Source organism: Poecile atricapillus, chromosome 20, assembly GCF_030490865.1.
Source record: "Poecile atricapillus isolate bPoeAtr1 chromosome 20, bPoeAtr1.hap1, whole genome shotgun sequence".
In the NCBI taxonomy this organism is placed as follows: Eukaryota; Metazoa; Chordata; class Aves; order Passeriformes; family Paridae; genus Poecile; species Poecile atricapillus.
In genome coordinates, this window is record NC_081268.1 from 3,567,607 (window position 1) to 3,595,042 (window position 27,436).

At 52.8% G+C, this 27,436-nt stretch overlaps 1 protein-coding gene across 2 annotated transcripts in view; it reads right to left on the minus strand.

Moving 5' to 3' along the window:
- Window positions 1-2,414: 2,414 nt before the first annotated feature.
- OLFM1 (olfactomedin 1) overlaps window positions 2,415-27,436 on the minus strand; it is a 32,577-nt gene continuing 7,555 nt past the window's right edge. Inside the window, exons 1-6 of one of the 2 annotated variants that reach the window (XM_058853885.1) lie at window positions 23,575-24,040; window positions 21,577-21,726; window positions 16,015-16,170; window positions 13,370-13,589; window positions 7,255-7,361; window positions 2,415-4,246 (exon numbers count right to left, since the gene is read on the minus strand). In XM_058853885.1, coding sequence (XP_058709868.1) covers window positions 3,572-4,246; window positions 7,255-7,361; window positions 13,370-13,589; window positions 16,015-16,170; window positions 21,577-21,726; window positions 23,575-23,724 — 1,458 coding nt within the window. In that variant the 5' untranslated portion in view covers window positions 23,725-24,040 and the 3' untranslated portion in view covers window positions 2,415-3,571. Of the gene's footprint in view, window positions 4,247-7,254; window positions 7,362-13,369; window positions 13,590-16,014; window positions 16,171-21,576; window positions 21,727-23,574; window positions 24,041-27,436 lie in introns of those variants that run through there. The other variant, XM_058853886.1, reaches the window with a different exon arrangement.

Genomic DNA, 27,436 nt, shown 5'->3' on the forward strand with positions numbered 1-27,436 from the left:
CTGTTGGTGTGGCAGGGAGCTGGGTGGGCTGTGCAGGTCTCAGAGGTGCCCTGCCATGTGCTGTGCTCTGCGTGACAGCTCTCCCCAAAACTGGACACATTGGATGGGACAAACTCTGTCAACACCTGCAGAGGTCTTGCTGTAAGATGTGAGGTCCCATCTCTCCCTGCTGAGAGGTTTGGGGTCCCATCTCTCCCTGCTGTGAGGTTTGGGGTCCCATTTCCCTCTGCTGTGAGGTTTGGGGTCCCATCTCTCCCTGCTGTGAGGTTTGGGGTCCCATTTCCCTCTGCTGTGAGGTTTGGGGTCTCATCTCTCTTTGTGTGAGGTTTGGGGTCCTGTCTCTCCTTGTTGTGAGGTTTGGGGTCTCATCTCTCTTTGCTGTGAAATGTGACATCTTGGAGAGGACCCTCCTCTTCATTAGAACAACTTCTAGGATGGAGGACACAAAGCACATTGTTTGTATTGTTTGTATTGGCTGCTGGGACAATAAAGCACACCCCAAAGCAGCCCAGCACGTGGTGCAGCCAGGATTCCCACCCGTTTTCCCATCCTGAAACCCTGGAGGAGCTGGTCAGGAGCAGTTCCAGTGCAAAGCTCAGCCCTGGTGCCATCATCAGCCTCTGTCCCATCGATTGCAGCAAATCCAGCCCTAACCCTTACAGTAACAGTGTGCTGCCCCTCAGTGAGTTTGCACTGAAGAAATACATTAATTAAATAGAAAGGACTGCAGGTGCCTTCCTGCTTTTTGGCTTAACTGATTTCTCCTGCACATCGAGGATCAATACTGCTGCCAATTACACCATGGGTCTCCAGCTCCCCTTTTTGAGCTTCTTGGAGGGAAAGCCACTGCTAAATAGCAAAGTTCTCCACAAAGCTGGCAGTCCAGAGAGCTGGAATTACAGAGTGCAGCAGAGGAATGAGTCCTCAGAGAGCTGTCCCCATTCTGCATCCAGCCAAGGCTTCGGTGCGAGCGGCAGTGCTGACACAGGGCAGGCTCAGCCCCGTGGAACCGCCTGGAACATCATCAGGGGGAGGATTGCTCCATGCTTGTGGTTTAATCCAGCTCTGAGAAACCACATTACACTGTTTTGTTTTCCACACTGTTTTGTCTTCTTCCTTTCCCCTCCTCCTGTTGAAGAGCCCAGCAGGGAAGTGCTGCAAAGGCTGAGAGGATGAAATCCGTACGTGCGGCTTAAAGCAAACACTGATTGCTGATATTCAATTTCCTGACCCTGGTGATCCCTGCTCCTTCCCAGGGCCCTAAACCATCCATCTGCTGAGCCTCACTGGGCCACTTGGCTGAAAAATTGTCATTCCTGGTGGTGCTAAACCTGGCCAGTCTGTGGGGGAAGAGGGAACAAAACCCAGTGGCACCCAGCGAGCCCTCTGCAGCTTGCACAGGGACTGTGCCCAGCTGCCCCAGGGGGCTCCCTGGATGGGTGGGAAGGTGCTGTCCCTTCACCTGGAGCTGGCTGGAGTGGGAATTGCTAAATATTGTTCTTCTGGGGGTGCAGGGGAGAGATGGGACCCCACATCTCACACAGAGAGAGAGATGGGACCCCAGATCCCACACCAGACAGAGAGGAGACCCCAAATCTCACAAAGATGGGACTCTACATCTCACAGCAGAGAGAGACACAAGCCCACGTCTCACACAGAGAGAGATGGGACCCCAAATCTCACACAGAGAGAGATGGAACCCCAAATCTCACACAGAGAGAGATGAGAGCCCAAATCACACACAGAGAGAGATGGAACCCCAAATCTCACACAGAGAGAGATGGAACCCCAAATCTCATAGCAAAGAGAGATGAGACCCCACATCTCACACCAGGGGGAGATGAGCATCCTGTACCCCAGGAGGGCCCTGCCTTGGCAGAACCAGGAGGGCTGGTTGTGCTGGGTGCCCAGCCCCAGCAGTGCCAGTCACTCCTTGGAACAAGTTAAATAAAGGAGATTTTTACCTGTAGCACACTCAGGATGGGGAGCACTCCAAGAATCCAAGAAGGAATGGGATCCAGTTGCCCTCAGCAGTCTGAAGCAGAGCCTCCAGCTCCACTAAAGGTGGCAGGCAATGAGATTTCCTCCAGTTGTGGCACCAACACCAGACACTGTCAGTCCCTGAGGGGGTGGCCGGACCCTGCCCACAGCAGGAGCAGCCACAGGATTTTATTTCCTTGAAGCAGTGCCTGCTCCAGATGAAAATGGGAAGGGAGTCCCTCCAGAGCAGAGAGCCAACCCTCTGCCCTGCCAGCCCCCAGCCCCAGCCACACATCAGGAAATATTCCCTGGAAGGAAACTCAGGATGGCTGCTCAGCATTTACCCCCAAAAATTCCTGTTCTCCCTCCCCTGCACTCACTCACTCACTCACTCACTCAGTCACTCACACAGGGAAAACAACAAACAAAGCAGGGAAGTCTCCTAATAGTTTTATTGTTCCTTAGATAACTGTGGATAGTACAAAGTTTTCCTCTTAAAAAAAATTAATTACCTTCACACTTCCATAAACAAAGCTTCCCATGGGAATCTGCTGCCACAGAATCTCCACGGAAGCGATTTCCAACCACCATAATGCTATGTAGATAGTATAACAGTAAGAGAATATTCCTGTAATTATCAACATGAAATTGGTTACCTGTGTATAAGGGTGAACACTGACCATTTTTTTTTTTTTTTTGCCTTTTTAGAAACGAAAAAACCATCATTTATTAAATCCAAACTACATCATTGCATTTACAACATTCATTGCATAAACTGGACATACAAAGTTTTGCCACCTCTGGTAAATAACAGACATACATTATACAATATAGTTGCTGAATACATAAGTTCAAACAATATGGGTACAACAACTTGTTCATAATACATACTTAAACCATCGTGTTTAATAAGTTACTAAGACACAGATCCATGAGCTACTTCGGGTCTCAGCACAGTTAATCTAAGTGACAGGAACACAGTTGAGAGAGACGGTAGCTGCAATGGAAGGCAAAGAAAACCAACCTGTGACAGGTCTTGTTGAGACAGCCAGAGCTCCTCACGGGTCAGCTTTTCCTGCTTTTCCTCTCCACACATCCATCACAGCTGCCCGTGACGCTGGGGGAATGTCCATGCAACCCACACACGGAGGAGAGCGAGGCTCCCGAGGGTGAACTTCCAACAGTCATTGCCTTACTGCTTGAGGATGTTCTCTAGGTTTGCTATCAGAACAGAAACAAAACAAAACCCCAAACTGAAGTGGTTCTCTGAGTGCAGTTCCAGCTGCAAGTACATGGTTATTCTTGAGTCTATAACACAGGGCCAGACTTCTAGAAATGTAGAGGTAATGCTGATCTGTCAGGTTTATGCTGAATAATCCTCCATGACGTTGGTCTTAATTTTGGCAGCTGTTTATATGTTTACTTATTTAGAGTATGTTTCCTTATTAGCATTTCTTTTTTAAATTAGTTTCTCCTTTTTTTTTTTTTTTTCCCTTTTTTATTATGTATTTATTTATTTGTTTTTTACTTTTCACTTCCATTGAATTTTTTTTTTCCCCCCCTCTAAACCCAGTTTCTAACCAAGGCCGGGCTACAACTCGTCGGAGCGGATGACGTGGAAGAGGGTGACGTTGTACAGGATCTGGTGCCCGTTGTTCCAGGCGTAGAGAGCCCGATCCTTGGGGTTGTAGTCCAACATGGAGATGTGGGAATACTTGTTCTGGAAGGGGATGTCGATGTACTCGTAGGTGGAGGCGTTGGTCTGGTAGGCGTAGTGCACCTTGGTGCCGCCCGAGTAGCCGTTGGTGACGTAGAGGGTGCCGCAGATGATGAAGGCCTCTCCGGCGCTGCGTTTCGGGTAGCTGGTGTTCCAGGTCTGCAGGCTCTGCAGGGTGTTGGGGTCCAACTTGCTGATGACGATGTTGCCGGCGTTCTGGTTGGTGGCGTAGACGGCCCAGAGCCCGTTCTCGTCCACCATGAGGTCGATGTCCGAGTGGCCGCCCCAGGCGTAGTGGTACATGTTGTTGTAGCCGGCGTAGTCCAGGCTGCGCGTCTTGAGGATGGTCTCCGTTTTCAAGTCGAACCTGATGATGATGTGGCTTTGGTATTTGTTGAAGTAAATGGAGCCGTTGTAGACCACCTGGCCCGTGCCCGACCACGGGTGGGGCAGGCGGTGGGAGGTGAAGTTGTCGGTGTTCATGAAATCCGCCATGGATTTGTACTCGCGGACGAAGCGGTTGTTGTGGTAGCTGTCCATGTACCAAACCTGCGCAACGCAAACACGGTAGGGGGGTTAGGGATCGCCTCAAAAACTCAAAAATTCCACAGCCAGGGCTCGTGGAATTGTCATAAAACCGTTTGGAATGGAGCTTAAAATTCATCCCTGACGAGGGCACCTTCCAGCAGACCGGGCCGCTCCAAATCCCGTCCAGTCTGGCCTTGAACCCAGCCAGCATCTGTCACCTACACCCAGAAATAACCCCAATTTCTGGACCCCCAAACCAGCCGAGAAATCAAGCCAACAGCAAAGCTTTCCCTGGGGGATAACCCGCTGTCTCCTTGGTTTAAGTGCTCCCCTGGGAACGCTGCGTGGCTGGCACCGCCCTCCCTTCCCGAGGACAATTAGCAGCTTATCCCTGGCTAAACCCAACATTTTCTGTCGCTGCTGCTTTTGCTTCCCGCGGTAGCACTCAGTAAATTACAGCAGCTGCTGTGCACAACTCCATTAATTTGGAATGCGGGAGCGAGGGATGCAATCACTCATTGTCAGGCAAATTCAGGCAAAAAGTCCATATTGGTTTAAAAATCATACACTGCTGCATCAAAAGCTTAAAGCGAGGCTGCTGAAATACAAGAGACAAAGACATCTAAATCTTGCTCTGGGTAGATTGGGGAGAGATTTTAGATCATCATTTAAGTGCCAGTTCACTGGGGACACTGTCTAGACTCCTTAAAAAAAAAAAAAAAGAAAAAAAGTGCTTTTGTTATATGAAACCAATTGCGAGGCAAATGACCAAGCTGTGCAGTTAATATCCACAAGAAATATCCAGCCAGCCACTGACATTCTGGATGCGGCTGCTGCCTGAAAATGAGAGAGCTGCTTTCTGAAAGAGCCATTTAGGAAGGAGAAAAGGTAAATTTAGGAAGGAGAAAAAGTAAATTTAGGAAGGAGAAAAGGTAAATTTAGGAAGGAGAAAAGGTAAATTTAGCAAGAGGAAAGCCTTTAAGGCTGCAAATTTGGGTGATGGAGTGCATATTTCTTCTGCAAACCCCTTGCAAAATCTGACAGCTCTGTGTCTGGAGTGTGATCATCAGTCTTTGAGAAGGGCAGCCCAACATTTGGCTGCTGCCTTTGGGAAGTCAGCTGGGGTCTCCAAAAACTTGGGAGGGAATTTCATCCTTCCAGCCCTACCTGCCTGGAAAGGCTGCAGAGGTGGGGAATGAACGGGTGCCAATGGCTCCAACCTCAGCCCCAAACCTTGGGGGTGGCTGCAAAAGCACCAGAGAGCACCCAGAGCTGGAAATGAAACTTCAGCTGAACCAGTTGGGGAAATTATAGTGGGAAAAAAATATCCAAAACACAACTGACTCTTTGCTGCTCCCGTTTCATTATCTGGTATTAAAAATTCAGCATGCAAATGTGTTGTGCTCAGTTTTTAAAGCCCAGCAGAGCCCTGTGCCACCAGGCAGGGGCTGCAGGGTATTTCAGCAGCATTCCAAACTCTGGAAAGGCAGAGATTGATGGATGTCCCATCACAGCAGCTGGCTCTGAGCAACCTCCTCCTGTCCTGCCCATACACAGCAATCCCAGCTCTCAGCATCCACCTGCTGCTCCCACAGGACTCACAAATCTCTCCCAGTTGTGTTCCATGGTTTCATGACATGAACAAATGATCACATGAGCACCAAACACCTCCTGGGGCTCAGGGACAGGAGCTGGGGCTGATAAACTGCCCATCCTCACTTTCCCACTCTGCTGAGCAGCCAGTGAAGTTCACTTAATGGTGTGTTCCTAATAAAATTCCCAGCAGGTTTTATATATTAAATACACAGAGAGGCTTGGGAAGTTCCAGCTCCGGTTTGCAGCCTACTTGTACAACAAAAATACACTGCAGAAAAAGGCATGGCTAAAAAAATATCAAAAAACAGCACTTTGAGACAAAACTCTCTGAAGATACAAGAGGATCTTTAGCATCTGAACCACCAGTTTCAGCTGAAAATTGTCTTAGTGCCAAGGGAAGCAGCAAACACAGCCTGAAGGGGACAACTCTGTCCCCTCTTGAACAAAACAAAACGTGATGTGGGTAAAACCTTCCCATCTCACCTCTAAGCAGGGTTTTATTTGGGCTGGAGGTGAAATTTTGCTTAATAACTGTAAAATATGGAGGTGTTGAACTGGGGACCAATTCACCAGCCAGTGGCTGCTGGAGGGGAAGAGCCTGACAACTGAAGTCACCTTCAAAGAAACCACCCAGGGGTGACTTCTCCAGAGCATCCCTCGTCCTCTCTTAGCCACAGAGCTGATGTCAGGGCACAGATCCCAAAATAGGTGCCCTGATCCAGCCCTTGCTGGTGCCTTTATCCTTTGAAGGATGCTGCATGCAGGAGGGAATTATGGGCAGCCAGGCTTGGTGCTTTTTGTTTTGTTTTGCTGCCTGCAAATCCTCGGCAAACACTCGAGATATTTTCCATTCCATCAGTCATGGGGAGCCGGGATTGATTTTCAGCCAGTTATTGGCCTCCTACCTCCTTGGGATCAAAATTGAATGGTCTGAATGGAAAAAAATAAAGACCAAAACAAAGCAAAACAAATCTCTCTCTCTGGCTGCAGTCAGTTAATTCCTCCCAACAATGAAGGTGGAGGATGGAGGGCAAATGCAGGCAGATGACATTATCAGAGGTGCTGGCAGCACAAGAGCAGCAGGGACCAGGACCACAGGTCCCTCTGCTCAGCCCCAGCTCCCTCCTGCCTGTCAAACACAGATTAAAAACCCAAAACTCGGGGTTTTTCCACCCAGACCTCGTGGTGACAACTCTGAGCCCATGGACCCTCATGGCTGCAATGAGTTTCACCTGTCCAGGAAAGGGATCTGTGCTCAGCTCCTCATCCTCCCTCCCTGGGGGATGCTCTGCTCCCTCCTGCTGCCAGCAGAGCCCTGTGGGATGAATGGGGACATTCCCCAGCTTTCCCAGGGCACAGTCCGGGCTCTGCTGGATATCCACTGTCCTCAGCCACGCTGGTGGGACACACGGGTGATGCTGTCACACTCTTACCTTGTTTTCTCCCTCAGGAGCCAGAGGATCCGTCATCCACGATCCAAAGCGGGACCCCGAGGTTTTAATTGTGATCGGGTCACTTATTCCAGTCAGCTTCCCACAGGCTGGAAAAGAGGGGAAGGCTGGTGAGCACCACCACCGGCTCCATCCCACCCCCTCCCCTCTGCCCTGCCCGGGGCTGCTTTAATTACAGGAATCGGGTCAGACACAAGAGTCGGATGCTTTTGTTTGTTTCACACCTCTTAATGACAATTGTCCTTATGGCTGTCCCCGAGAAAAGGAGCTTTGCTGAGCTGTGAATGTCACGGAATTGGGAATGAGAGCAGCAGCCAGGTGGAGGAAGGAGCCTCTCTGATCCAGCGGCTGCAGCCAAGATAAAAAAGGCAGCCGTGGCTATTCCAGCCCTGCTGGAAATGTGCGTTTGTTACGAGTTATGCAGAGGAGAAAAAAGAGGAAGGTGGATAATGGCAGGCAATATAAATCTCCTCCCTGCAAAGATCATTTCCCAGCCGCTTTCCCTGTTCCCTCTCGTGTTGCACACTCAGGATTCACTGCTGGATCCATCAGCCTCCTCCAGCCAGCTCTGGGACAGGAACCCAAACGCGGCAGGATGGAGATGGGAGCATCCCGAGGATCCCTCAGGAGCTGTCCCGGGAATCCTGCCCAGCTCAGCCTCCCCTGCACAGGGATGGGCACGGGCTGAGTGCTGCCAGCCAGCTCGGAGCCACGCTCGAGTGCTCCAGATGTGATCTGCTGAACTCAGGAGATCTCTGATCTCCACATCTGCTGAATTCAGGGGGTCTCTGATCTCCAGATCTGCTGAATTCAGGAGATCTCTGATCTCCACATCTGCTGAATTCAGGGGATCTCTGATCTCCACATCTGCTGAATTCAGGGGATCTCTGATCTCCAGATCTGCTGAATTCAGGGGGTCTCTGATCTCCAGATCTGCTGAATTCAGGGGATCTCTGATCTCCAGATCTGCTGAATTCAGGGGATCTCTGATCTCCACATCTGCTGAATTCAGGGAGCCAGGGCAGTGCCTTGCTGGGTTTTCAAGCCCTAAATACGAGGGGAAGCAGCAGCAGCAGCAGCTCTCCTCCAGCTCATTCCCCATCCCTGGCTGGGGCTGTCCGTGGAATGCTGCAGCCTCAGCACGGGAGCTGCAGCCACATCCAAGTTCCTTTTCCCAACAACATCCCCAAGTTCCAGCAAAGCTGCCACTCTGGTTCCCTGCCTCACCAACATTCCAGCGAGTGTGCAGTGAGCAGTGACAGCTGAGGAGATGAAGGTGCCTCGGGAGGGACTGGGGCTGGTGGGGGATTCCTGCTGGGCGGGGAGAGCTCATTTAAAACCCAGACACATCCAGGGCAGAGCAAGACAAGCTCAGGGCAGAGGCAACGGGTGACAGCCACCACCTGAAGCTCAGGAGGTGTTTCCTGAGCTCTCCTTTTTGATGTGGGAGGCTGTGGCAGGCTGGGGAAGGGGAAGGTGGCAGTGCTGGGGTGGAGGAGCAGCACTGCAGTACCTGCTCAGCAGAACCCAGGGCTGGGCTGCAGGTGGGAGCCCCTGCAGGTGCTGCTGGCACACAGGGAGAGCTCTGCCTGCCCAGGACAAGGTCACCCTGCTCCAAATTACCAAGTAAAATCATAGCATGGTTTGTTATTAGGGACCATTAAAGGTCGTTTAGTCCAGCCCCCTGCAATGAGCAGGGATGTCTTCAACCAGATCAGGTTGCTCAGAGCTCTGTCCAACCTGACCTTCATAGAATCACAGATTTTACACCCTGAGCATTTCCAGAACTCTGCAATTTCTCTCAGCTGCCTCTCTCCTTGGCCTGTTCTCACCTGCATTTTAATTCCTCATCAGACACATCAGACACATCCACCTGCCTCAACTCTGAGCTGTGGCCAAAGGGATCCCCTTAGCCCAGGGCAGAAAACAGAGGAAGATATTCCTGATGTGCACCAGCAGGACATGACCAAGGGCACCATCAGTGCTGCCACAGCCTCCAGACCCAGGCAGATAATGAGAGGTGCCACCAAAAAGCAGAGCTCTCCTGAGACACAAGGCACAGGAGTTTGCCCTCCTGCCTGCTGCACTCCAAACCTCTCAGCTCAGAGGGAGAGCAAAGTACTGCAGAAGAGATGCAATGGGTTAAAATAACAAATTTCAATGTCTTGCAGGGGTCCAGCCTTCCCCTAATCCCAGATCTGCTCAGTGCTGCCTTCCATTATCACAGCCCTACATTGCTGTCGCTTTATCTCTTCCTCCCATTTCCCTGGAGAGGAGCGTGGTATAAAAGCTCATTGATTTAAAAAAAAAAACAGTTAAAAAAAAAAAGCAGCAGCAGCTGATAAGGGTAAACCAGTGTTGTTTGCAACATCTCCTACACGTTTAGCTAGAGGCACACACAGCCCAGCTCCTCATGCAAGAGGGTTGTTCTCACACAGGGCAGTGTGTTCTCTCTCCTGGTGTAAACCCATCCCAGGCACTCAGCTGCTGGTGGGAATTTAACACAGATCCTTTAAGATCCTGAGTTAGCTTTGCTGGGTTTGCCATGCAGGCATGGAGAGCTCCAGCCCCTGGGACCCTCAGGAGATCCTCACCACGCTCAGAATATCAGCAGCTGAGCCTTCTGCAATCCCCCATCCTGCTGGGATGGCAGGAGTTTGGGATGCTAGGGGCATTCCAGGTCACTCAGGGACAACTGTGCCACAGAAAAGCACATCCTGGTGCTCAACCAGGAGTCCAGGACAGGGGAAACCTGTGAGGAGCAGGTTTTAGGAGCTGCCTTCACTCCTTTTTGCCCAGCGCTGTTCAGGTCCTTTTCCCTGGACACAAATCAGCCTCTTCCCAAGCGTCCCTCCATCCACCTGACTCTGTCCTGCACCCCTGCACCCTGCTGTGAAATGCAGCCCCTTCCTCCAGGAATTTTTCCAGCAGGACTGGGTGAAACCTGGCACTTGGCTCCTCCCAGGATGCCAACACCTCCGCTCCAGATCTGGGATCTGGGATCCTGCCCACAGGTCCTGCTCGGCAGCTCCTCCACCAACGCACAGGCACCAGCACCAGCTCCTCCCTTCTGGGCTCTGCTGCTGCTCCTGAGCTCTGCTGCTCCAGCCGGGATCTTTCCCAGGAAGCCAAGGATTGATGCCCCCATCCCATCCCATCTCCAGGGCAGGGGTGGGGCTGTGGCAGCTCAGCTGTGCCTAGATCTTGCCTCTGTTGCCTGACCCAAAACCATCAGGGATGGGGCTCTGTCCCCATCCCTCCCCCAGGATTTTTCCCAAGGAAATCTTGTCCTGCCTGAGTTAAATTCCCTCTTGATCCAAGGAGTGACAACCCCTGAGCTTCCTCTTAGGAACATTAATGGAAAGGCTAAAATCCCTGTATAAATAAGGATCTTTAGGAGTGTAAACAGAAACACAGATTGAAGCTGCCATTATTGATTTTTTTTTTCCCCCTCCACACACATGCCAGGGTCAGGAAGTGTTTTCACTATTGATCCATCAATAATGCTTAGGAAACCCAAAATGCAAACCAGGACCTTGGCTAAGGAAAAGGCTGCTGCACTGTCAAGGCTTCCTGGGAGAGGTGAGCTGGATGGAAATGTGCCACATCCCTCCCCTCCCCTTGGCCCCTGCTTGTTGCTGCAGCTCCCTGACCCTGTTTGGGGCACACACACTCCAGGGGAGCAGCAAATCCCAGCTAAAACGTTCTCCTGGAGACATCAGTGAGCCCAGCTGAGCAGAAAACCTGCAGCAGAGTGAAATCCTCAGCAATCAGGGCCTCATTGTGTGGCAGCAAAGCATTTGTGAGGCTGTTATCTGAATTTAACTCAATTAACAACCATTTCCAGTGGTTTACATGCCAGAGAGATAAACGGCATGGGAAATTCAATCCGTGCTGTTTCTTTTAAGTGACCAAATAAATCACCTTCCTGAGTGAGCAGCAAATCCTCTGGGATGAGCTTTTGGGAGGCACAGAATCCATCTCTGTGAGCACCCAGGGCTGCTGCCAAACAGCTGCCCTGACCCCAGAGAGAGAGCAAGGGTAGGAAGAAGCCAAAAAGCCCAGCTGAAGACTCAAAAAGATTTAAAAGAACACCCAGAAGTTTCTAGACAAGGTTACCTGCAAGAGCTCAGCATCCCTGCCTGCCTCATTCTTACCTGGGCTACTGATCCCAACTGGACCTGAGTGTGAGGGGATGGAATGAGCAGAAAGGGTTAATGGTCCAAGAGTAAATTCTACTTTTTTGGAGCCCTGAATGATTTGGGAGCTACTCCTTAAAGCCTGCCCAGGGTCATGGGAGGATTGTCCCAGCCCCCCTGGTTGGAGGGGGCTGTGGGGGCCAGCGTGGCTTTGTTTAAAGAACGGTCCCCAGGTTTAAAGTCTGGAATCCCTGCTCCTGCTGCTGCTCCTCTCCTGTGACCCACAGCTCCTCCTCATCTTCAAGGGATGGGCTGAAGGCTCTGGGTGCAGCAAGGGCATCCCTCCTTGGGCACCTTCTCCTCCTTCTCCTCTGCCTTCAGCAGGGGGGGATGAGAGGATCCATTCTCAGAGCAGAGCTGCTCTTGCTGGGGGTGTGGGGCTGCCAGGAGCTCCCTGTGTGCCCACCCCACCCTCCTGGGCCTCTGCTCCTTCCTTATCTTTCTTTCTTAGCTGCTCATCCTTCCTTGTCATCCCACAGCACGGTGCCCACCTGATAAAGCTCCAGGAATTGGGGACCAAGCTGTTCCAGCTCATTCCTGTCCCCATCAGGCTTTCAGGGGGAAGTTCCAGAGCGTGAGGGCAAGGTCAGAACTTCACTCCCAGCCCTGCTGCCCTCCCTGTGACCATCATAGACCAGAAAGGGGCAGAAAGGCCTGTCCTGCTCTCCAACCAAACCTGGGCTACCAGCACTCATTAATTCATCAAATCAAACTCTGATCTCTCTTGGCCAGGGAAGTTTCACCTGTCTCAAGGGTACCTTGGTGCCTGATTTGTTCAGATACCCTGAGCATCCACATTTAAATGGGAATTTTACTCCCTGAGCGAGATGGAGCCTACAAGGGATGTCCAAGGAACCTGAGGATGGAAATGCAGAGGGAATGGAGGGGAGGTGGCTGCTCACAGTGTGGAGGCATCTAGAAACAAGCAAAAGCAACCCCAGCAGCAGAGCCAAGAGACAAACAAACGTTACCTTGCCAAGGATATAAAGTGCTCAGAAGAGATCTGATCTTCCATGAAGTTACCTGAGAGTGTAATTTCGTATGTGCTACCAAAATAGACTGCAGAGCAGTTAATGTGTTTGGATTATCTAAATGGCGTGGCAAGAAAGTCAATAATGGAAGGAGAAATTAAATCAAGTCAGAGCTGGCCCAACAAATGGTGCAGAGAGTCCTTGCAGCTGTGGAAGGCAGTGCCCTCCTCCTTCCCCCTGTGTTTGGGGGTCACACGTTGGGTTTGGCGACAGCTGAGCCTCCCCACAACGGCCCCACGAGTTTCAGTCAACTCAAACCCTCTGCACGAGGTCAGAGACGAATCCCTGGAGGTTTAGCAGCAGCCTGATGGAAAGGGCTCCCTGCTCCCTCCGGGAACGGGAGAGGGAGGATTCACACCCTGCACAGGGGCAGGACCACACCGCGCACCAGCTCCGTCATGCTCTGCTCCGGGGGGACGGGCAAGATGCAAAAAAAAGAAAGGAAACCGAGGGAAACCGAGGCACAGCCTGCACAGCCCCACACCCCCCACCACGAGCAGAGCCCTTTGCTGACGGGCCAGGTCCAGGGATGCAGAAGCAAAAGGGGTGCAAACGTTGGCTTTGCATAAGCGTGAGCTGCCACTTATGCAAGCGCTGCCCACACGGCCGCTCCGGGGGGAGGATCCTGAAGCGCTCACACCACGAGCAGCATTGCTCCTGCCAGTAATCCTGGGCAGGACTACTCCCAGGAGGAATGTTCCTGGTGGCATAACTCTTGGCAGGATCGCCCCTGGCTGTGTGGAGCTCATCCCTCGCGGCCGGGCACGGCACCAGATGTCCAGCGGGGCATCTCTGCCTCCGGCCGGGATGCGTGCGTTGGCGCCGGTGGCGTCGGAGCCAGGGCCACCATGGTGGTTCTGAGCCTACCTAATTTTTGCATGCATGCACGAAGCCTTTCTTCAAGATTTGACACTCTGTTCTGAAGCTCTTCGTAGTCATAGGCGCCAATCTCCTCCTGGAGTTCGTTTAGAACTGACGTCAGATTCTGGACCTCCTCTTTAAACTGCAATACCAATTTGGCATCGGCTTTGTACTCTTCCAACACTGGTATCAAAGGCCTAAGTTCCTCCATTTTCGCTTTTATTGCCTGCAAGGTTAAAATAAGCTCGGTTCAGTGCTATGCGTGCAAAAATCTGCAACACTCTGCCTTGACCTGGGTGCTTCCTATGGGAGCGAAATGTTCACATATCCCACAATTATTAGCATTAAAATTAGCTCAATTATTATTTTTGGTCCGAATGATGTCTTGGCAAGAACATATTAAACAGGCTGCAGAACACCAAAATATTTGGGAAAGGCCTTTATTTGTCATTTTTAGAATGCAACATCTTAGGGTTACATGCTTCAGATCACATACACAAAGAGTTGTTGTTTTTTTTTTCTTTTTTTCTTTCCAAAAAATAAAAGAAAATAAGATATATATGCATTGACAAGGGTTTCAAACTATTCATGAAATGCATCTACAATTGCATGCAAAGGAAGATCTCGGTTGTGTGGTTCAAGGTTCCTTAGTGAGATATGGTGCTAATTTGGAAAATAATCAAAAAAATCAATGCATGGTGCAAAATGCTCTGTGGCCCTCTTTTCATGGTTACATGGGAGTGAACTGCTTCTTCAGTCACTGCAGCATTGAAAAAACTTGCTTTTTAGTTAGCCCTGTAAGCAAGAAAATGAAATACTGTTGAGGATCTAGCTCACTAACCTGCCTTATATAGATAGCCATTCATAGACAAATACTTTTACGGCACTAAAGAGAGAAAAAAAACCAACACAAGAGCTGCAAAGCACTCACAGTTTAATGCTGGCATTAGCAGGAACAAAATGCTGTGGCTGTTCTTTCAAATGCTGCTTTGGCAGCAAATTAGACAAAAATTCCTCACTGGTTTCAAGCGCGGAACAGAAAAATAAAATTCATTATCAGATGGATTTTGCAGAAATGATTTTCTTTTATTTATTTTTTTTAATTGTTTTTTTTTTTATTTTTTTTTTCTCATTTAAAAGCTCAGAATGCAGCATTTTGTTGCAGATGCTTTGCTCCAGCAGCTAATGAGTAGACATTAATATGCATGCACCTACCCGTTAATGAAGTGTGTGAGAACACCCAAAATCCCTGGTGCTGCTCAAATTACAGTGGCCAAGCTCCCAGCACCCAGGGCTGTGACATCTGCCTGTGTCCTGAAGCTTTTTGGGGCTGAACAGGATCAGGAATTCCTCCTCAGCCTCCTTCCCTTCCTTCCAATCCATCCCCTGCTATTTAAGCCACGAGGTTTTTTCCCCTCCTGTGCTTTGCATGTGGGGAACGCTTTGATTTTATTTCATTTCAAGTTCCCTGGCAGGCAATGGGGAGGGTTGAACTCATCAGAATGGTAGGAGGGGGGGAAAAAACTATAAAAACTGAAATAAAGAAATAATTAAATGAAAGAAACTGATGCTCAAGTCTTCCCGTCCAGACTGCAGAGCTAAATTTAGGGTCCTGCAGTAACTGGAGACCGGGAGCGGAGGAGGTGGAGTTGGTGAAAAGTTTTAAGAACCATCTTCCCAGCTTTTTATGAGATAATCATGGTATTTCAGTATTTAGCATTAAAAAAAATCTGCTTTAAAATACCAGCCAGCTGCCTGCAAACGAGGGTGGGAATCAGCTGGGTGGCAGATCAGAAAAGTCCCCAAATTCCACCAGAAATCTTTTCCGTTTGATTTTTTTATATCTATTAACCCACAGCAGTGCTAAAATTTAAGATTCCAGTGTTGCTCAGAACATCTCTTTTGGCAATTTCATTCATCCTCAAGCAACTTCCTGAGGGTTTGGCCACTGCTCCTGGTGCCAGCTGCATTCCAGAGGCTGCAGCTCCACTGCCCCTCTGCCCAGCACCAGGACCCCACACAGAACCCATCAGAGGGTGCTGCCTCTGCTGCCAACACCCAAAACTGGACAAAATCCTGGAGTTGTGCAGTTTGCCAGCCTGAGGACAGCTGTTATAATTGTATTTTTTTGGTTTTTTTTTGGAGGGGGTGATGTTTGATTGATGAACTCCTTTCTCATGGGGAGATGTGGTTTGGTGACTGCCCACTGTGGTTTGCCATGGGCTGCAGTTCCTGGGTTTTCCCAAGAAATGGGTGCTGGGCATGGCATGGAGAAGCTGCCTGGCCACAGAGGGGATCCCACTTCACCCAGAGCTCTCCCAGAGCTCACCCAGAGCTCACCCAGAGCTCACCCAGAGCTCACCCAGAGCTCACCCAGAGCTCAGGTGTCTCCCTGCAGACCCCCCGATGGAACCACCCTGCACTGCCCTATTTAGGGCACCCGGCTGGGTGTGGGAACACGGAGATTTGTGCTTTTGCCCTATAACAAGATGCAGGGCTGAGGATGTGAGGCCACAACCTGGCTCTGGCTGTGCTTTGGACAGGAGGGAGCCCACAGCTGGTCCCCTGATGGGAAGCAGGGCCACAATTCCGTGCCCATCCCGACAGCTCCCTGGCCACAGCTCCCGGAGCAGTTTGGAAATCAAACCTACCTTAAACTGCCTTGCCAGGTGCTGCTTGTGGCTTTCTTCCACTTGCTTAAATTTGGATTCCAGTCCCCTCATCTGGTTTTCCATCTTCTCCACGTACTGTAGGTCTCTCTGAGTCCTCCTGTCCAACACCTCTATCGACTGGGACATGTTTTGCACCTGTCAAACGAGAAGGGACTCATTAAGAAGGTGCTGCCAGCAGTGAGGCAGCCCACCTTGCATCCCAAGGCTGACCTTTTCCACACACTCAGCACAGCTAAAGGGCAATCAGCCCATGCATTATTTACTGTTTCATCAACAGCAGCTCCCAGATTATGACCCCGCACTCTAAAACACAGCAAAACCGGTTTTATAAACGATTTTTGTTTTCCTGCTGCGCTGCAGAGAAGATTTCAGCAATCCAGCGTGGAAATGAGGGGCGTAGCTGAGGTTAAAGGTGTCACTCAGGCTGGCCTCTCTGACAGGCACGAGGAGAGCTCAGAGCTGACAGCAGCACACCTGGCTGGGAGGAAAAGCTTCTGCCCAGGTGCACATTTCCATCTCCTCGTGAGCACAAACCTCCCTCCCCACCAGCAGAACTTCATTATCCACCCAGCCTGCTCAGGCAGCATCTCCCACAACAGATCCAGCGGCAGGGAGAGCATCCTGCAGCCGGGAAGCACCGGGGGATGGTTGGTACCTCCCCGGAGCCCTCCCGCTCGGGAGGTTCAGCTTCCGGAGCCGAGCGGTGCCGCATTCCCGCTCGGAGCCCATCTGGCCTCGCCAGGGAATGATGCAAGGAGCTTGGCTGGGCTCACAGTGAGAAAACGAGCTGAAGGTGTGAGGAGGGGAGGGAAACGCCAGCGAGGCTGACCTGATTTTGAAGGTTGGCTGCCATCTGATTTATTGAGATATTCCCTCCTGTGTTCCAGGCTGGGAGAGGGGGAACGGAGCTCTGACGTCAGCTCCTATTTAGCACCGAGCCAGATTTAAGGGCTCAGCGGCGGGGCCGGACGCGTTTGTCCCACGGTGGGGACGTGACGGGGCTCAGCCCACGGGCGCCGCTCCCGCCACCACCACGTCACCCCAGCAGTGCCACCGCCACCGTGACGTCCGTGGGCAAAGTGAATCAGGAATCCAGCCTGCTGCTGCTGCTGCTGCTGCTGTGTCAGGGCCGGGGAGGGGAAGAGGAAGAGGAAGGGGAAGGGGAAGGGGGGAAGGGGAAGAGGGGAAGGGGAAGACGAAGAGGGGAAGGGGAAGAGGGGAAGGGGAAGGGGAAGAGGGGAAGGGGAAAATGAAGAGGGGAAGGGGAAGAGGGGAAGGGGAAGGGGAAGAGGGGAAGGGGAAGATGAAGAGGGGAAGGGGAAGACGAAGAGGGGAAGAGGAAGAGGGGAAGGGGAAGGGGAAGAGGGGAAGGGGAAGATGAAGAGGGGAAGGGGAAGAGGGGAAGGGGAAGGGGAAGGGGAAGGGGAAGGGGAAGGGGAAGGGGAAGGGGAAGGGGAAGGGGAAGGGGAAGGGGAAGGGGAAGGGGAAGGGGAAGGGGAAGAAGAGGAAGGCTTCCAGCCTGCTCAGCTGTGGGTGGCTGAGCCAAAGCCAGCCCCGTCCCCGCAGATCCGCGCCCCGCGTGCCACATCCTCTCCTGCCCGCGTCCTCGCCGCAGCCAAGGCTGGCATGGGGAAGGAAGGAGTGGTGCAAATCCCACATTTCCTCTGGCAAATGCCACTGTGGAGGATCGGGGCTGGCACTGAGAGCGGCAGAGCGAGGGCACGGCAGGACACCCGCAAATGCCAACCGTGGGAGCTCCGGCTTGGAAAAACCATCACAGTGCCCTCTGCTCATGCAGGATGACACCAAAACTATTGCAGGGAGCTATTAAAAATGTATGGATGAGCTGTGTGGCAAAGGCCAGCAGGCTTTGGAGTGTTCTGTACAGCTGCTCCGGGGGCCAGAGTGCTCCTCAGCAAAGGTGAAGTTATTTGCAGCCTCCGAGCCTCAGAGATGAACCAGCATCACCCTGACCCCCTCCCAGGACCTGCTCAGGGAGGTGTGAGGAGCAGGGAAGTGCAGAACAAGGTTTGGAGGAGAAAAGAGCAAACCTGAGCTCAGCCTGAACCTGGTCAGCTCCCATCAAGCTGTGCCTCCCGCAGGGAATGTGAGCTCTCAGTGGGTGTTAATTCACCTGGGCTGGATGTGGAGGAGTTTGAAGACCTCTCTGTGCCCTGAGGCAGGAGAAGTGAAGCCTTAGACAAGCATGACTGGGCTGCCAAGCTACTTTCATTCCAGTTATCCAGCCTATCCTTCCAGTCAAGCAGCAGAATTGTTCCAAGGAGCGGAGAGAGGGATGACTTGTAGAGCTCATGCAAAATTAATCCCATTTATTCCACTAGTGCCTAACCCCAGCTGCAAATAATCAGAGGAGAGGATTCCTGTAATGACAAACCAATATCTGAGTCTGCTGAGTAAAATTTTGGGGAGCTCTTTCTGAGGGGGTGGGAAGGGAGAGACACAGAGCACCTCGCTCAGGCTGCTGCCCTCAGACACCTCTGGAATGTTTCTGCTCCTCCCTGAAGCAGAGGAAAATAACCTCCTCACGTGCCTCTGCACAGAGATGCCTAAAATTAACTGCTGTGCTATTCTGGGGTGGATTTTACAAGCCCAGAGTGGGTATTTGTTGCCTGTGTTGTTTTCCATCAGGCAAGATCCGGGCCAGATTTGTAGGGAATGAGTCTGAGATTCCTGACAGCCCCGTGTGCTGAGGATCTGCTTGTTTTCCTTCATTAGCATATTATGCCCTTGATCCAGCAAAGTGCTTTGGCACATGATTAGGTTTCAATGAGCCTGTTGGAGCTCAGGCTGAAGCATGTACAGAAGTGCTCTAATGAACTCAGGCCCAAGGACAGTGCCTCTTAAATTCCCTCAGCTCCATCCATCAGCTGCAGTCCTCAAACATTGCCTGAAAATGCTTTTTGCCTCCTCTCTCAGCCTGAAACCTCATTTTCACCAAGATAATGTGAGACAGATACCTGTGGCTGTCTGGGGGAAAAGAGTTATTTTTAGCAGTTGAAATAGGAAATTAATACAAATGAAGCTTCCAGTGCTGCTCTTGTCATCCTGTTTGACGAGCTGATTCACAATTAAGCCAGAGTATCAGGGAGTCAATATTGGCCTGATGACCTCAGTGATGTTTATAAGGTCAAATCCATGATTTAAACCCTGCTCAAGCTTCCCTGTGGATCAGCCTTTCCTGCCAGCTCCAAAAGGGCTCGTCTGAGCTCAGCTTTGGGGTTTCAGCTGGGATGAACCTGGGCTGAACCTGGGGAGCTGCACAGACTGGTGGAGCAACAGCTAGAGGAATCTTGAGGGAGATTTTCAAGACCAAAATAAGCAGAGAAATGGACTCAGCTGATGGTCCAGGATATAAAAAGTTCACCCTACAAGGTCTGCAGAAGGCAGAGTGATGGCTGAGGTGTCACTGAGCCCCTGTACACACCTGGGACTGACCAGCAGAGGAGCAAAAAGAACTGTTAAATCTGGAAATCAGCGCTGGCCGAGAGCAAGGATTGGCAGGGAACCAGAAACGCTTTCACCATCAGAGGAGGAAGTTGTCCCCGATAACAGGGCCAGAACAAACAAATAAATAAATAAAATTCTGTTTGGAGATCAAACATAATCTGATGATGAGCAGGACTGAGGTGGTGCCTTGGTTTGGGCGCAGTCCAAGGTCTGGACTCGGCACCTGCCACACGTAAGGCTGGAAGGACTCTGGGTACCCCAGCCAAGGATGAGCTCAGACACCTCGAGTGTCAAACCATGGGCTGAACACTCTGTGCAGCCTGAGCAGCCCTGCCTGCCCTCCCTCCCCTCCCCTCTTTAACCTGCCAGCATGCCCAGCACTCATTTCCAGCCACAAGAACTGCAGTTCCTACACAGATCCTCATCCCCATGGATGGGTGGCAGATCTGAACCCCAAAATTCCGGAAGATTCTGCAGGGAGATTTCCCCTGAAGATGCTGTAATTTGTGTTCACACAAATACAGCTGATCCCTTGCAACACCTCATCATTTCCATAGGTGAATTCCATGTCTGCACCTTGGAAAATCCAAGCACAATTACCTCCTTGACACACTGTGCTGCTTCCTCTGCTGCCAGGGAGAAACCAGGAGCTGCAGTTTTTCCCCATCACAAAGCCAGGGTTATAATGCCAGCTGAGGGAATTTCAGGATTTCAGGACTGAAATCCTTCCTGGGAAGCTGGAAGCTCTGCTCTGCAGTTGTTTTCACCTCCAGGGATTATCAGTTCAGCCTCTATCAAGATCAGATGTCTGGCACTAAGAGCCTATTCCTTATTTTGGGGTTTTTCATATAGGTTAGCGTGGGAGTGAGATGCAGCCAGATTAGCAGGCAGGTAACATATCCCACAACACATGCCCAGAAATCCTGCTCCTCCCTCACTCCTGATCCATTGGCAGCCAGAGAGCTGCATTAAAAAAAAACCAACAACCCCACTGAGCACTTCCACCCTCCTGATGTTATCCCAGGTCTCCCATTCCCAACTCCTGCCCATCAGTGGAGGGCATTGGGTCAAATCCTGATTGTTTAGAGGATGAAGAGTTCTGGGAACCCCTCTGAGCTGTTCATAAATCCTGCTGCCTCTCAGGAGCAAATGCACCCAGGGCGTTATTGCTGCGAGGAAGAAAAGCTTGAGTTGGGAGAATTTTTAGCAGCCTCTGACAACCCAAAGAATTGTTTTAGGGCTGAATGTTTCCTGGCTGGCTTTATTGTCCTCAGCACATGGGGAAATCAGTTAAGTGGAGGTTTAATATTGTTAGAGGGAATTAATACAGCAGCTTCCCCCAAAGCAGCAGGATGAAAATTCTTTTGTCATGCACGGCACAGGCCAATATAGCATTAGGGGATGGGGTTTAATTATATATCCAGCACAGGAGCCAGCTCATATTTGCAAGGGAAGAGCACAATTTCACATGAAACAGCATTTCTTCACTGAAATCTATTATCTGGAAAATCTCTTGTTATTGGGGATGTTTCCCTAATGAGATTCTTTGATCTTTTTGGACAGCAGACTATTAAAAACTAATCAAGAGGATGTCAACGATAGGAAGAAAACCACCAAGTGTCATCTCTGTGCTACCTGCTGGCGACAGCTTGTGAGGTTTTACTTGACCTTTTTAATACCACCCTGCCTAGGAAAGCTTGGCTTTGGGCTTTTAATTCTCTCTCCTCTCCTGTTGCTGAGTCTGCTTTGAAACTGCTTGTGCCAAAGGAATGAAAAAAGGGGAATTTTTTTCTATTTTTTCTATTTTTTTATTTTGTTTTTTTAGAGATATGGTTCAATATTGGTGCTTTGATCTCAGCAGTTTTCCCTTGACCTTAGGCCAGGCTTTCCTCCCAGCAAACACTAAAGAGATTTCTCCTCCTGCCTGCAGCTGATTATTCCCCACAACACACACAGGGACAACTACAGCATGGAAAAGCCATCCCAGGGGGGTCTTCCCTGGAAACCAAGGCTCAGCTCAGGTTTTTACCCCACCAAACCAAACCAGTTTTGCCAGAAGGAGCCAAGCTTTACCTTTTCTAGGAGTTGTCTCAGCTGCTTTGTCCTGGCATCACGCGAGCACATCGTCTGCTGAGGTGCCACCACTGTGCATATACAACGTCCCTCGCTGTCCTGGGCAGAGCTGTAGACCTGCCAGCTTTCCTCTGGGTTGGTAGGCAACACCTAATTAACACAGGGAAAGATGGGTTAATTAAGCAGGGGAGGCCTGGCAGGGCTGTGGGAGGTGAAGGAGTGCAGGAAGCAGGATGGACGTGGCAGAGTGGAGGCTCCTCTGAGGGCCCAGCTGGCAAAATTCACTTGGAATGCAAAAATATGGATTGGGGACGAATCAAAGAAGGGTCTGAAAAGGAGAGCAAGAGCTGAAAACACGAAGGCAACGGCAGTGGGAAAGCGTGGACACACGGAAAGGCACCGACAGTGAGAATTCCGGTGCTGGCCAGCGCTGAGCACAGCGGGGTGGGGACCCCTGCCCTGCTGTGGGGACAGAGCTCTTGGCTTGTCCTTAGTGCCGGGACAGGGACGTGCCCGAGCCCCCAGGGAGGGCACAGAGCCCTGCTGAGGCTGAGCACTGCTCCCTGCTCTGCAGAGCCCCCGGGGATCATCAGCTCTGCTCAGCGCACCGACACCGAGAGCTGCGTTTGCCCCTTTGCTCTGCCGGGGTCCCCGGGGGTGAGGAGCTCCCCCAGACACCTCTGCCCTCCATCCCAGGCAGGGAGAGCCCCGAGCCCTGCGCAGAATTCCAGCAGGGATGGATGGGATGCAGTCCTCTGAGCTTCCAGGACACGCCAGGGAAGGGAGCCCAGCCCCAAACCCAGAGCACTCCCCTCGTGCTCTCCAAACATCTCTGGTCTTAATTTTCCTTTGATCTCACGGCATGAGCCATTACTCAATCCCAGCCCAGCCTCGGAGCACTTTGAAGGTGCCACCGTGTCCCCAAAACGCTCTCTGCACCGTTTCACTACAGAACAAATCACCTTGCAAATGCCCACGTTGGCAGACATGCCCAGGCAGACGCACAATTGGATTCCCTGGCTAAAACAACCGGGGGGAAAAAAAATAAATAAATGGATCTCATAAACCCTGACAAGGTGGAAAAAAAATAAATAAAAATCCCAGCTTCATTGACTCAGCAGCACAAGCACTACACGGAACACTCTGGGAACAGCAGAGCTGCACTGGCGGAGCTCCGTCAGAAGGTAAGAGCGTGCAGCCTGCAGGAGAAAGGTGCCCGATTTTCCCTGCTCAGGGCAGACAGACAGACAGACAGACAGACCGGAATGATTTTCCCAGCTATTCCCAAAGTGGGAAGCTCAGGCACAGCCCCAGCCCTCCAGCAGAGCAGGGACAGGGGAGGTCCAGCCCCACACGGCAATTTCTGCCCGGCTGCATCTCCATCCTCCCGAGGACGGACGGGGCAGGGAGGGAGCGCAGGAGCCTCCCGGGACTCGCAGCCGCTCTCCCGGCGGTGTCCGCAGCGGCGGCGAGGGAAACTTTGCACCGCTTTGGCCGCAGGGACCATGGGGAAGGCGACCCGGGTCGCCCCCAGCCATGAACGAGGGATGGCTGAACTAGAGGAGAGGAGGGCAGAGGGAGAGATGCTCCCTGCACCGTTACCCCCATCCCCGCTCCTGCACCGCCGCGGGGACGCTTGGCCGCGATGTCCCCGAGGGGCGGCGATCCTGCCCCTCCCCGGGGCGCTGCGGCTCCTGCAGGGGCACCCTGCCGGCCACGGGGACACCTGGGCAGGGAGAGATGCGACAACCCGGGAGACACCCGGGCGGGGAGCGGGGAGCAGCCGCAGGGGTGCTCCGGGAGGCTGGGACGCTCCGGAATGCGGGGATGCTCCGGAATGCGGGGACGCTCCGGGATGCGGGGACGCTCCGGGATGCGGGGACGCTCCGGGATGCGGGGATGCTCCGGGATGCGGGGACGCTCCGGGATGCGGGGACGCTCCGGGATGCGGGGATGCTCCGGGCAGCCCTCCCCGAGCCCGCCGCCCCCCGCACTTACTCCCGTGCTGCGGTCCAAGGTGCCGCCCGTGGCCGCCGTGAGTTTGGTGGTGTTGAGCCCCACGAGGGAGGGCAGCGTCTGCGACATCCAGTTGGTGATCATGGCCATGGTGCTGAGGACGACTCCAATCTTGAGTAAAGGCACAGACATGTCTGCGGGGGGGGCGGCAGGCACCCTTCATTCTGCACCGGCGCCGGGCTCCATGCCGCTGGGTTCGGGCTGCGCCAGCCGCCCGGCCGCCGCCGCCGCTCGCCGCCGGCCCATCGTCCTCCTCCTCCTCCTCCTCCTCTGCCGCCCCGCTGTGCCCGCTGTGCCCGCTGTGCCCGCTGTGCCCGCAGCCGGAGCCGAGCGGGGCTGGTCCCTGCGCCCGCCGCCGCCGCCGGGCGCGCCCCAGCCGGAGCGAGCGGCTGCAGGAGGCGGGACCGGCACCGGGAGGGGCGGGAGCGCCCAACCAGCCGGGGACACTGCGGTGGGCGAGAGAGGGAGAGGGAGGGGACAGCGGAGAGCGGGGAGGGAGGTTTGGGGATGGGGGAGCGCGGGGAGGGAGGGGAGAAAAGGTTTGGGGAGAAGAGAGTGGGAGGAGAGGTTTGGGGGAAAGGGGGTGGAGTGATGGAAGGAGGAAGGGATATGGGGAGAAAAGATTTGCGGAGGAAAGATTTGGAGATGAAAGATCTGGGGATAAAAGATCTGGGGAAGGAGGAACGAAGGGAATAAGAGAAGAAAAATTATGGGGAGAAAAGATTTGGGGACAGGGAAGTGGAAGGAAAGAGAGAAAAAAATATCTGGGGAGAAAATATTTGGGGAAAAGAGACCAAAGGGAAGAAGAGGAGAAAAGATTTGACGATAAAAGATCTGGGGATAAAAGACCTGGGGAAGGAGAAGCGAAGGGAATAAGAGATGAAAAATTATGGGGAGGAAAGATTTGGGGACAGGGAAGTGAAGGGAAGGAGAGAAAAAAAGATTTGGGGAGAAAAGATGTAGGGAGAGGAATTGGGGAGAAAAGGTTTCTGCAGAAGACGTTTGGGGAGAGGTAAAAGAATTAGGGAGAAAAGGTTTGGGGAGAAAGGAAAGAATTGGGGAGAGGGGAAGAGACTGAGCAGAGGCAAACAGGTGTGGGAAAGGGAGAGAAAGGTTCGGGGAGAAAAAGAGAGGAGATAAATTGGGTGGGCGAGAGGAACGAGGAGAGCAGGAAAATTGGGGAGGAGGTGGAAGGGGCTTGGGGAGAAGGTAGAATGAGGTTTAGGGAGGTGGAGGGGATTTTGGGGAGGAGGTAGAAGGGATTTTGGGGAGGAGGTGGAGGGGATTTTGGGGAGGAGGTGGAGGGGATTTTGGGGAGGAGGTGGAGGGGATTTTTGGGGGTCGGGACTTTGGGGAGGAGGTGGAGGGGATTTTGGGGAGGAGGTGGAGGGGATTTTGGGGAGGAGGTGGAGGGGATTTTGGGGAGGAGGTGGAGGGGATTTTGGGGGGAGATGGAGGGGATTTTGGGGAGGAGGTGGAGGGGATTTTGGGGGGGAGGTGGAGGGGATTTGGGGAGGAGATGGAGGGGATTTTGGGGAGGAGGTGGAGGGGATTTTGGGGAGGAGGTGGAGGGGATTTTGGGGAGGAGATGGAGGGGATTTTGGGGAGGAGATGGAGGGGATTTTGGGGAGGAGATGGAGGGGATTTTGGGGAGGAGGTGGAGGGGATTTTGGGGAGGAGGTGGAGGGGATTTTGGGGGTCGCGGCTCCCCCGCTGCGGCGCTGTGCCGCCCTCTGGCGGCTGCGGGCGGCGCTGCGGGTCGGGGCCGCTCGGTGGCCGCGGGGACAGAGCGGGGACAGAGCGGGGACAGAGCGGGGACAGAGCGGGGACACAGCGGGGACAGAGCAGCCGTGTCAGGACCGAGGGGAGCCGGAGCAGTTCCCCGCAGTGGACCCGCAAAGGCCGCACCCCTCCCGCACAGACCCGCGGGCTGGGAGACCCCTGCGGGTCCCCTGTGGTGCCCAAGGGAGCTGTCAGAGCATCCCCCACAGCCCCGAATGTCACCTCGCCACGTCCTGCCAGGACAGCACCTCCTCAGCAGGAAGGATAATCCAAACCTCCCTGCCAGCCCTTCCTGCCTCATTCCCAGCACAGGAATTCCCTGCTGAGGTTTGCAAAGGGCACTCAGCCTGTCTGGCCAGCCTGGAATGTCACCTGGGCTTGGTCACTACTCAGGTGTCCCGGAGCCATTTGTCCTGGTGACTTCAGAGGCAAAATCTCCAACCAGCAGAACTCCCCAGTTCCTGAGCATCCTTCCCCAAGAGAACCTTGGAACTCCCTGTGCAAAGCCACACAGAAATGAATCCTCTGTCCCTCTCCAGAGGACAGCAGTGACGTCCCCTGCTCTGTGGCACAGCCCAGCCTTGACATGGGTGCAGGAGAACCTCGACTGTTCCATGGCCTGGCCCTGGGAGCCACCACATTCCCCCTGCAGTCTGATCAGCCCAGCCCCAAACCTGAGCCCTCCGGAGCTGCTGCTCCAATGGCCTGGAATTTTGGGGTGTGGGTTTTGTTGCCCCAAAACCTTGACCCACCAGTGCCTGCTGACATGCAGGTGATGTGCAGAGCACATCCCAGCAGGGAAGCAGGAAGCCCTGAAGTGCAATCCCTGTTGAGCTGACCTGTCCCACCTCACCAGGACCTTGTCCCTCACTGGGGATGGGGCCCTTGGTGTGGGATCATCCCAGCACAGCCAGGCTGGGCAGAGGGAGCAGGACCAGGACAGCCCAGTGGAGCTGTTCCTGCAGGGAGACCTGAAATAAATCACATTTAGCACTTCCACCAGGTGGAGAAATGGAGATAAGTTTGAGCAGGAGCGCTGCTGCCAGGTTGGATCCTGTCCCTGTGACAAACCCGGGCACAGCAGGGCACTGGCAGCTGGTTTGTGTCAGGCTGCAGCTGCTGAAATCCCTTCCCTTGCTCCCCAGCACCTCCATCCGTGCCCCCCTGCCCAGCTCCAGTCCAGGTGAGCCAGCTGCTGGAATCAGGAACCTGCTGCCCTCTGAATCCCACACTGTCCTGCTTTGGGAATACAGCAACTGCCTCCCCTCCATGGAATCAGACTTCTCCCAGGAATCCACATCCCTTCCATGGCAAAACTGCTGCTGGGCATGCAGGGATCAGCTGCTCCAGGCTGGGGGGGCAGGAACAGCTTCCTCAGGCAGAAAAACCTCGGATAGCTTCCACCTTTCAGGAGCAATCTCAGCTCCCTGCTCTCCCAGGTGCTTCTGCTGTGCTCAGCACTGTGGCAGCCCAGGCCTCGATTGCTTTTCTGGTTTCCCATCATATCAAACACCCGAGTGCTGCACTGAAATCATCCCAATGCTCATTTGGGAACAGAGTTTGCCTTGTGAAGTTTATCCCTCATGTTTGTCTGCTCCAGACACACACACAGGAATCAGTCCTGTGCATACTTCAGTATTTAAAAGGGGTAAGAATCTCTCCGTGCCTTCTTCTGGATTCTGTGGGATAAAAATCACTCCTGTGCTTTGCCCTGGATCCCACCTGGGCTAAAACCTCATTTCCCAGCAGTGCACGGAGGTGATTTCATTCCCATTCCCTTTCCATGCCATGCCATGATTAAAGCTCCTTCACACAGGGCCAGCAGAGCACAGACAGGAGCAGCAGCCACGGGTCCCTGCTAAGGGGGGCCAGTTCTGGGAATGTATTCCCAGGGTTTGTGCAAGGGGAGGGAGGCAGAACTGCCCCGTTTCCCTGGAGAAAACCCCTTCATGTCAGTTGAAAGAGGAGCTGTACCTGTGATAATGGGAGGGAAAGAGAAACCTTTCCCTTTCCCTTTCCCTTTCCTTTCCTTTCCTTTCCTTTCCTTTCCTTTCCTTTCCTT